This window comes from Bubalus bubalis, chromosome 11 (genome assembly GCF_019923935.1).
Source record: "Bubalus bubalis isolate 160015118507 breed Murrah chromosome 11, NDDB_SH_1, whole genome shotgun sequence".
NCBI classification, from domain to species: Eukaryota; Metazoa; Chordata; class Mammalia; order Artiodactyla; family Bovidae; genus Bubalus; species Bubalus bubalis.
In genome coordinates, this window is record NC_059167.1 from 21,730,799 (window position 1) to 21,741,474 (window position 10,676).

At 49.5% G+C, this 10,676-nt stretch overlaps 1 protein-coding gene across 6 annotated transcripts in view; it reads right to left on the bottom strand.

Moving 5' to 3' along the window:
- SMOC1 (SPARC related modular calcium binding 1) overlaps nt 1-8,808 on the bottom strand; it is a 146,849-nt gene extending 138,041 nt beyond the window's left edge. For 5 of the 6 annotated variants that reach the window (XM_044924595.1, XM_044924594.1, XM_044924593.1 and 2 more), the window contains exon 1: nt 8,443-8,808. In XM_044924595.1, coding sequence (XP_044780530.1) covers nt 8,443-8,541 — 99 coding nt within the window. In that variant the 5' untranslated portion in view covers nt 8,542-8,808. 6 annotated transcript variants of the gene reach the window in all.
- Between the last annotated feature and the right edge of the window lie 1,868 nt (nt 8,809-10,676).

The following is a 10,676-nucleotide window of genomic DNA, read 5'->3' on the forward strand; positions in this document are numbered from 1 at the left end:
TAGATCACAATAATGGCCCCCACTCACCAAGTATCCTCTATGACCTAGGCACTGTATTAGACCTTCAATGAATGTGGTAGGCAGAATAATGTTCAGTCACTAAATCGTGTCCAACTCTTAAACACCCGGACTGTAGCCCACCAGGCTCAGACTCTGTCCATGGGATTTCCTAGGCAAGAATACTGGGGTGGGTTGCCATTTCCTTCTCCAAAGCAGAATAATGCCTATGTCCTAATCCTAATGCTGCTATTAACTGCCATGCTATACATACTAATAACTAATACATGCTAATAACTGCCAAGTTATACGGCAAGGAGGAACTAAGTTTGCTAATCAGCCAACCTTAAAATAAGGAGAATGGTTTGGGCCCTCCTGGTGGGCCTGATGTCATCAATCACAAGGGTCTTTAAGTGGGGAAGAGGGAAGCAGAAGAGTCAGAACCAGCGAGATGGCAGCATGAAAAAGCCCTAACCTGGCTTTGAAGGTGGAAAGGGGCTACAAGCCAAGGAATGCAGGCAGTTTCTAAAGGTAAGAAAATGGATTCTCCCCTAGAGCTTCCAGAAGGGAACTCAGCTCTGATGATTATTCAACCCACTGAGACCTGTGTCAGGCTTCAGACCCCAAAAAATTTGTGTTGCTTAAGCCTCTGGGTTTGTACTATTTGTTACAACAGGAAAAGGTATAGGAGTAGGAAGAGGAATAGGAGGCTAAGACTTCTCACTTCATCCTCCTGCCACCCTGAAATGTAGATGCTATGACTTCCACTAGACAAACTGGGGAACCAAGGACCCAAGAGGTTACATGACCAGCCCAGGCTCACAGTGGCAGAGCCAGACTCAAACTTGGGCGTGTCTACCCCTGAAGGTTGTGCCCCATTGCCCTCCCTCTCTGGTCAGCCTAGAATCCAGGGCAGACGGGGACACACACTGCCCTGGGGGTAAGCAAAGCACAGGGGGCCGAGAGAACCCTCCTGGGCCGAGGCTGGAAGGACTGTGTGGAGGCTTTCGAATGATGGGTGGGATTTCGACAGAGATGAGGAGGGAAGGAGAGGTCAGGAAATACAGTTCAGCTCAAGGCAACCAAAGTCTGTATATCCCCATGTGGGGGCAGGGATATGCAGTGAGAGGCAAGTTGGGGTACTTCGGAGAGGGCCTAATGCCATCCAATACGATAGCCACTAGCCACCTGTGGCTATTGACATTTACGCTTAAATCCATTACGATCAAGTTAAAAAGCCACTTCACCACAGTTTTATGCACCACATTTAACACTTCAATAGCAAAGAAGCAAACAAACAAACAACACAAAACTCCCTTCAATAGCCACGTGTCTAATACTGGACAGGACAGATATAGGACATATTCATCCCAGCCAAAAGGTCTGCTCCACAGCAACACTGAAAAAGGGAAGTCGTTGGAGTCCTTGTTTCTGAGCCCCTCAGGGGCACTGAGCACCTGGAGGGGGGCTCAGGTATATAACACTGTCCACCTCACCATCTCACTTATTACTACTGTTGTGTCCTCTCCCTTGGGGCTTTGCAGAATTTCTCGAGAGACATAATTAATATGCCCCATATTTTGAACTCCCAGTGCTGTCTGATAGATGCTATTTAGTCCTAAAAATGAACCATTCTGGGAAAGTAAGTCCAGTTTTTCTCCACTGCCAACACTTAAAAAAAAAAAAAAAACAAAAAAAAAAACACCATTTGGCCTTTATCTAGTAGAATCAGATCAATGCTGCAGTGAGAAATAGTTTTTAATGGGAAGGGGCACAGTCGCTGACATTTATAGAGTATTTGTCAGGTTTCAAAGCACCTGACACATTATCTCGCAGAACCTCACTCTGTCCCCATCCTCCCTGATGGTGGCGGGGTTTCTTCTGAGACTCCAGACTTTCTGAGTGGCTTTGTAGAGGCCGCCCAGCTCCAGCTCCAGAAGAAAGAGGCTGAAATCAACAGAGGGGACGGCCGAAGTACACAGAGCTCCATACCTAACATGTCTGCCCAAGTTAAGATTAATTCGTGATCTAGCAATTGAGTTTAGAACAACATCAGGTGCAAAAAGAAGTCCAACTAATCGTTCTACTGACCTATGTCGCTTGGGGTCCTTATAAGGCTGTTGGGAGTGTTGGTGGAGATCCAGTTCTCTTACCCCCTCAGGGACTCAGGGTTCACACACTGCACGTTTGCACAACGCTAACCCTGTTTGGCAGCCTCACAAGCAGCTCTGATCGATTTCCCATCCGCAGCTCAACCCTTGTCCTCTCCCAAACTGCTTCACGGTGACAAATGCAGCAGGAGGGGGCCTCCACACTGACATCACCCCCCCACCAGCAGCAGCAATGCCAAGAACTTGGCCTCTTAAACAATAGAACTCTATGTGGTCAGGAGAGAAAGGGTGCCCTGTACCTGCTAAGTGGGGGCCATGCTCCCCTCCCCAGCCTCTGCCATTGGGACTGAAGAAAGAGGCCGGAATGAAGGCAGGGATCAGCCAGAAACATGCCTCCCCCACCCCCACAGGCAAGTAAGGCTTCTGGCCCAAGCGTCAGCTAGTGAACCTTTCTGCTCCGCAGGGCTGGGAACTCAGATGTACAAGGTCGATCCCCCTGAGCAAGGAAGGTGCACGATGGCCCACAGAGGGCTCAGCTTTACAAATGAGCCCGTTGGCCAGGTGATATAGGTATTTACACCAGAGCCTCAGCTAGCTCAGGGTCTAACCAGACAAGAATTCAAACAAAAACCAATAATCACTCCCCAACATGGTATTTCGGGTAGTTTCTAACTATGCACATCTGGAAAGGGTGACAGGAGGGAGCAGAAGGAGACAAGAAAGGAGTCCCTACTCAGGGAATTTGTGTTCATCTGATCTCGGGTGCAAAGAACTGAATTAATCATAATCTTTGGCTATGATTTTTCCAGTGGTCATGTATGGATGTGAGAGTTGGACTATAAAGAAAGCTGAGTGCCAAAGAATTGATGCTTTTGAACTGTGGTGTTGGAGAAGACTCTTGAAAGTCCGTTGAACTGCAAGGAGATCCAACCAGTCCATCCTAAAGGAGATCAGTCCTGGGTGTTCATTGGAAGGACTGATGTTGAAGCTGAAACTCCAATAATTTGGCCACCTGATGCGAAGAGCTGACTCATTTGAAAAGACCCTGATGCTGGGAAAGATTGAGGGAAGGAGAAGAAGGGGACGACAGAGGATGAGATGGTTGGATGGCATTACCAACTCAATGGACATGAGTTTGGGTAAACTCTGGGAGTTGGTGATGGACAGGGAGGCCTGGCGTGCTGCGGTTCATGGGGTCGCAAAGAGTCGGACACGACTGAGCGATTGAACTGGACTGAACCTGGTTCATGACACACTCAATATTGGCCTTTGCAGGAGCCACACTTATTGTTTATACACCAGCTATTTTGATCTTTGCCAATGGACAAATAACTTCAAACTCACCTCACCCCCCTTCTCCTCTGAAAAGGTAAAGTATTGATACTAACTTACACTAATATGATTTTCCCAGCCAATCCAATATCTGCCTCACCCTAACCTCCCCTGATCTTGTATACCTTGTTTTTCTTTTCATATAGTTTTTTTGCAGCTCTATGTATTCCTAAAAGTTTTTTCTTTGATTTTAGCTGTTTATAAATTTATAAAAGATGTCACATTGCATCTTTCATTGTATTTCTTTTACTTAATATCGTATTACTCAGAGGCATCCATATTTTTGCATGTCACTGTTGATCATTTGTTTTGACTGACTATAATTCTTCACCCTCCAACTGATGGCTTATTTGGCTCTTTCCAGGTTCGTGGTAGTGTGAACTCAGTTGCATATGTCTCTTTCTGGACATGAGTTTTTCTTGGGCGCATACACCTAGAAGTGGAATCACTAGGCCGTAAGAAATGTGAATGTTTGGGACATTCACTTACAGTCCAATGGTTAAGACTCCAAGCTTTCACTGCCAAGGGCTCGGGTTCAGTCCCTGGATGGGGAACTAAAATCCCACAAGACAAGCGGGGTGGCCAAAAAAAAATGCCACCTTCAACTCTGGGACATAATATCAAAGTGCTTTCCATTTGCTTGGATTTCCTAGAGTTTCTAAGACGATTGCTTCCTCTTCCTGTCTTCCTCAGTTGTGCCAGCTCCATCAAAAGGTTTAAATCAGATTCTTGGCCTAACACCAGAGTAGCCTCTCAGCTAAATCCACCACGTGGAAAAAAGGGGAGAAAAAAGGCTCTTATTCTGAACACAGATAATAAGAAGAGCATCTCTGCAGACACAAGGCCCCACCCTCATCCAGACACTGAGACAGGTTAGTCAAAGAGAAGGGAACTATCTACAAGCTGCTTCACATTTGGCAAATGCAAGATTTTTTTTAAAAGGGTTTACATGGAGCCAAAGCTTGTTCCCCCATCCAAGTTTTGCTTGCTCAGTCTCTCCACCCCCACACCTCCCATAACCACCCCACACACTTTAGGAACAAAAGCCTAAAATGGAAAAAAATAATAAATTGTTAAGTAACCAATTTCATTTAAGTGAGAGCAGGGAGTCCAGCATGGATGTCACAGTACAGTCAAATTCATTTCAATAAATATTTACAGTACACTTTGCAGTGTGACCAGCACACTGACAAATAACATCTTTACTCTGCCCTCCAGAGATTGTAAACTTGTTCACTTAACAAGACAAGATCATGGACGGACTGCCAAAGGGGCAAGTTAATGCTAAGAGGATGAAGATGCGGGTCTGATCTCAAGATACTCACTGTAAAATTAGCGAAAGTTAAGAACACAAGTGAATCAGATATTGAAGCTGTGCAAAGGTAGAGAGTGATCAATTCTAACCAACTTGGAGAGTGATGCTAGAGCTAGGTTTCAAAGGAGGAGTTCTCGAGAGGAGAGAGGATAAAGAATACAGCTAAAAAAATTAAGAAATCAAATTTTTCTTCTATTTCTCAAACTTCTTAAAATCTATTCCCTGCCTCCAGTCCTGGACCAAGAAAGTGGAACCTGTGAATCACTGATAAACACGCATCATCTGGGCACTTGCCTGGTGGCCCAGTGCTTAAGACAATGCTCCCAGTACAGGGGGCAAGGAGTCAATCCTGATTGGGGAGCGAAGATTCGGCATGCCACTCAGTGAGGCTGACATAAATAAATAAATAAAATGTTAAAGCACGCATCATCTGCATTTATTTGTTCATTCCACAGGTGCCAGGCCCTGTGCTGAGCTCTGGGGGATACACCGATGGACAAGCTGGATACGAACCTGCCTTCACCCAGCTCCCAGTCTGCAGAACAGATGGAGGTTTAGACAAAGACAGGCAGTGGCTTAGCTTGGCTGTCAGACTCCATGGGCCCAAGAGAGCCCCTCCCACATCTAACCCTCCCCAGAAACATTTTCAGTAAATTGTGCAGGATTAAACAAATGGCTGCCTTCTCCATAATTAAAAAGCTCCTGACCAGCATCCCAGGTAGCCATGTGGCCACTCAGAGCCGAGAGACCAAGAAATCAGGTGCTTCCTACATAATAGCCTCCAATCTGATACCTGATAGCTTCTGGGAGCCAGAGTCAAACAAATGTCAGGCATTTTATGAAGGCAGGAAGCAAATAAGGGGGCAAGGATTGGAGTCTAGGCCTCAAGGGAGCTCAATTAGTGAGCCAGATAAAGTTAAACCGAAAGGGCATGCTCTGGGTTTCCTAGAAAGCCAGCTGGAAAAGATGCCAATCCCTAAGCCTCTGTCACTCAAAAGATTAACAGAAGAGACCCAGGGATGCCCAAGGGAACGCTGCAACGGCCAGATGTTTCTGCTCCTCTCATGACACCGCTGCCCACAACCAGGACCGCATTTCTGACGCCACCAAGAAGCCACAGAAGAGAACTGCAGGCTTCCGGAATAGGTTGAAACTCAAAGGCATCACCCTTTAGTGAGGCAGACACCAAAAAATCTTGTTAATAGTGCTTTATTACAGACAGACTCGCCTGATGCCCATTTAACAGGAATGGCACCGCTAGCCAGACGAACACTTCCTGCAGCTGCTTGGTGGTGTGAAAAGCACACAAGCCCACAACGCGCACATCCATATATACTGGGATGTGGCTCCCACCGCTACGCATGCACCATGTTCCAAGCAAGGCTTTTACCCTCCTGAGTCTCACTTTCAAAATGACACTAAAAAGACCCACCTTCTTGCTCTTATAAACATAAGTGATCATGGAAAGTGCCCGGCCCAAGAATTCATAAATGCGGGCTCTTACTGAGGTCTATAAATGCATCCAAGTCAACACAGCAGCTTTCCCTTGGTACTTTCTATATGTGTGTGTGAGTCTGTGTGAGAAAGAGACAGAGAAAGGGAGAAAGAGAGAGAAAAAAATTCAGCTGGAACACACACAGGCCTATTTACACTTCCTATTTGTGTTCCACCATTTCTATCAAATTAATAAACTAAAGAAGCCCGAGGGAAAACTAACCCATGTCTCTGTTTTCCCTTGAAGTCCCTAGCTTTCCCCTAAGAGCTGCTTCCTCCAGTTTCAGGAGGCAAGGAAGGAGAGCCATATGGCTTGAGACCCTAGACTAGCCCAGCAACAAACGAGCCCCCCACCATTTGTCTCCGGGCCTCTCATGTGGGCGGGCATCCAGCTTTTAGTCGGGTGCTCTGGTCTGCGTCTCTGTCTTGACTGTTCCTAATTATTGGAGGGAATGCCATGGCTCTCCTGACCTCAGAGTTTAAAAGCTGCGAGTCCTAATATCAAACCAAGCAGCTTCATTTAAAAGGCATCCTCATCTGCATCCATAAAAGTCACTCCCGGAGCCCTGGCTTGCCCCAGCTTCGGGAATGCCTGCTGTCGAGGATTTATGACACGCCCTGGCTCTAATCGGCCGCACTTTAACTGCTGCTGTTGCACATCTGGTCATAAAAGCAAGGGCCGGCCCAACATGGGGACAAACACTTTTCTTTCCTAAGTGGCTGCAAATCTGATCTCACAGTGATAGCCAGGCTCAGATGTAATCAGCCAGCATCTGGGCAGTCATTAAGGCTTGTCAAGCTTTGCGAGGCTTTTCCCACACACACGACAGATATAAAGATGATTCTCACAGAGCAAGTGCTAGGAAGAAAGAACAAGCAATCTGAACAGGTGGCAATGGGCTAGGCCAAACGATATCCAAGAAAGCACAAGCTGGTTAAGGAGCCAATCTTTTCACAAAGATACTAGCTACTTCCACATGGACTCCCCTGCTGCCTGGAGAAGGCAGGCAGCTATCTAGACAGACAACTGCCCTGACATAAGGTAATTCTTGGCCAGAGATCCTCTAGTCATCGTTGTTGTTTAGTCACTAAGTCGTGTCTGACTCTTTTGTAACTCCGTGGACCGTAGCCCACCAGGTTCCTCTGTCCATGGGATTATCCAGGCAAGAATCCTGGAGTGGGTTGCCATTTCCCTCTCCAGGGGATCTTCCCAACCCAGGGATAGAACTCATGCCTCCTGCTTGGCAGGCCCGAGTCGTTACCACTGAACCACCTGGGAAGCCCCATCCTCTGGATAAGTTTGGTCAAATGAACCAGTGGGTGGTTTAAGAGTACACTTTTTAAGGTAGTAGAATCCTTCATTAGACAACTGGGTTATATGGGAGCAAGAATCTAGCCCAGAAAGGAACACAATGTTGTCGGTTCCGGATGTTTTACAATGCCCTGGACAGCCTGCCCTGTGCGCAGAATTGGCACGTTTCACATCGTTCAGGAACTCCAATCAGACCAAGGTTCAACAAGTAGTGCAACCTCCCGGGCGGAACGCAAGGAAAGAGCTCCTCGAACACTGCCAGTTCCTCTCCACCAGCTCTCCACAGCCCCCCATCTCTACCCCTCCTCTGCGGCTGTGCCCAGCAGGAGGGAGCATTAAAATTATCTGCTGTGGGTTTTACGAGCAGCGATCGCTTTTTAAAACAACAACAACACAAGGTCCTTGTGTGGCTCTTCGGTAACCTAAAACCCTGGAGGCAGAGCTGCTCTCCCCTCAACCGCCCCCCGCTCCTGCCGCCGCCGACGCCTCCTGCCAAGGACGCCAGCGCTCTGGGACCCCGCGCGGGGTGAGCCCACGGAGCAGCCCTGCTTGAGCGGAGAGCCAGGAGGCACCTCGGATGCAGGAGGCACATCTAAGGGTCTTGGAGCAAAATGCCCCGAGAGGAGAGAGGGGGAAAGAGAACTCACCAGTGACAGTAGGGGGAGAGGGGGAGGAGGGGGAAGGCAGAGTCGGTGCTGCAAGAAAGAAGGGGTGGGGCGGGGGGGAACAATGGGAGAAATTTTAATTTCAGCAACTTCGCCAAGAAGCCCACCGGCGACGGGGTAGTAGGTGGGGGGTGGAGGGGGCACAGGTTCTAATACCTCCCTCTCCGGTCCCCAATCTCCTTCCGCAGGTGGGCGCGCGGCTGGGGGCGCACTTACCCTGGGGCCGGTGGTGCGGTGGTCGTGAGCCGGGGACAGCTGCACTAACACCAGCAGCAAGTGGGGCGTGAGCAGGCCGGCGCAGCGCGCGGGCAGCATGGTGCCAGGCCGGTCCGGGCAGAGGGCTGCGGGCAGGGGTGGCGGGCTTCACGGAGCGCACGGCCGCGCCGGCCTTCCTGCCTTCCTTCCCACCCAGGGGGACCCTGGCGACGGCGGGCGGCGGCAGCGCGGGATCGCGGAGGCTGCAGCCGAAGCGCGCGCTCATGAACCACCCCGAGAGCGGAGCTGAGCGCGAGCGTGTGCTCTGCGCGCGGCGCTCTCCGCTCTGCTGGGCCGCGGCGGCAGCAGGTTGGATGCCAGAGCCCGGGCCATGGGAATTCCCGTTATAAACCCCCGGGAGGGGCGGGGCGGAGCCCGGCGGCCCTGGCTGACTGGCCGAGAGGCCCGTGGCAGCCGCCCCTCGGGCAGGTGAAAGCCAATGGGAGAGAGGAAAGAGGGGCGGCTCGCGACCGTCCCCACCGAGGAGCGACACTCGGTGGCTCGGCCGAGTGGGATCTAGGAGAGACCGGCATAACGAGGAACTTTATCTTGGCCCTTCGGTCCAGAAAAGTGTCCGAGAGCTCCAGCAGCCTGAACGTACCAGAATGCCCGCCCGCTAATGATCACACCTTAAGCATGTTTAGTTTTCAGTAAGTGAGTTGTCACATCAGCCGGATGAAATAGGTAGGGAAAACACTCCTAGCCCCGTTTTCTCAGATGAGGGTACTAGGGCACAGGAGGGGCTGACAAATCTGCTTCCCGGCTGCACCAACACCAAGAACAACTGGGAAGTCGCCAGGTCACCAGCGTTAGGAGTGGGACTTGGGCGCATTCGCTGCTTGCAGACAAAGTAACACATTAAGTTCTACAGCAGCGGTCCGGGAGCAGTGTCAGGGAGAGAGAGGAAGCTCCTGCTGGGCATCTCCTTGCTGGGGAGGACCCCTGTGGGTATGAAATGATGCCAACCCATGGTCCGGTGGTGGATACAGGATTAGAACCCAGGTGTCCTGGCTCCCTGCCTGAACTAGAAGGCCAACAGGCAGCTTCTCTGTGGTCCAGGAGCCCTGGCAGGAGAGGTCAGAAGGGACATGGTCTCCTGACCGGGGAAAGAAAGAGGAAAAAGCACTGATAGGAGGGGTAATCTGTGGATGAAGAGACCCCAGAGATGGGTCAGAGGAGGCAGGCAGACCTCTCCTGAGTGCCAGTAGGATGTTAGAAGGCTCTGCCCAGGACGATCCCCAGGAGTTCATCTTGGGAATGGTCCAGGCACATCACACCAGCCCTTCAAAGGAGCAAGAAGGTCCACTGCATTCAACCTAAGAGAACCATGGTTTACCTTCGTAAGTGGAACACAACCCTTAGTGTTTATTTTCTTTGGTATGGACCACTCATTTGAAGGCGAGGGATTCTTTAACCACGCTGGAAGCAGCGCCAGGGCTTAACTCCTCTCCCTGTGAGCTTAAGAGGTCCTGACAAAGGTTAACTCTGCTCCCTCACAGCCTCTCTCCTGGGTTGCATAAACAAGCTTCCCCACCCAACTCCTGCATTCAGTTTTGCCCACCCGGCTTGCCTGCCACCTAGCCTCTAACCAGCAGCCAGTCACACTTCTAAAACTCAAACCTGAATCATCACTCTCTGCTTAAAAGGCTTCAACTCTCCCCAGCGTCATCAGATCAAAAAGCCCTGACTGGATGTTAGAACAATTATTAAGTACTGATGGTTCTTCAAACAAAAATGAGAAACTGCTCTAAGAGAATTGTCTGTCTTCCTTTGCTGGGAAATAATGAGAAATAGTTAATGCTCTCTGGAGCCCATCGGCATGGGTTCAAATCCTGGGTCTGCCACCTAGTGGTATAACCTTGCACAAGTCACTTTACTTATCTGAGGTGCTGCTTTCCCTTCTGTAAAATGGGAATAAAAATAGTTCCCACCTCATGAGTAGTTGTCAGGATTGAAGGAGATGGAATATATAAGTCCCTTAGAATGACTGTGTTATGAATATCACAATCAGGCACCTGAAAAGGGCAGTACAAATGCCTCATCTCATTTTACCCTCCCAATGATCCTGTGAAGTCGACAGAGAGACCCAGCTTTACAGGTAAGTAAACCAGAAATCCCATGCGATTGGGACTTGCCTGGCCTCGTTTGGCTGGTAAACGACAGCAAACATTCAAGCACAGGTTTTCAGAGTCTAA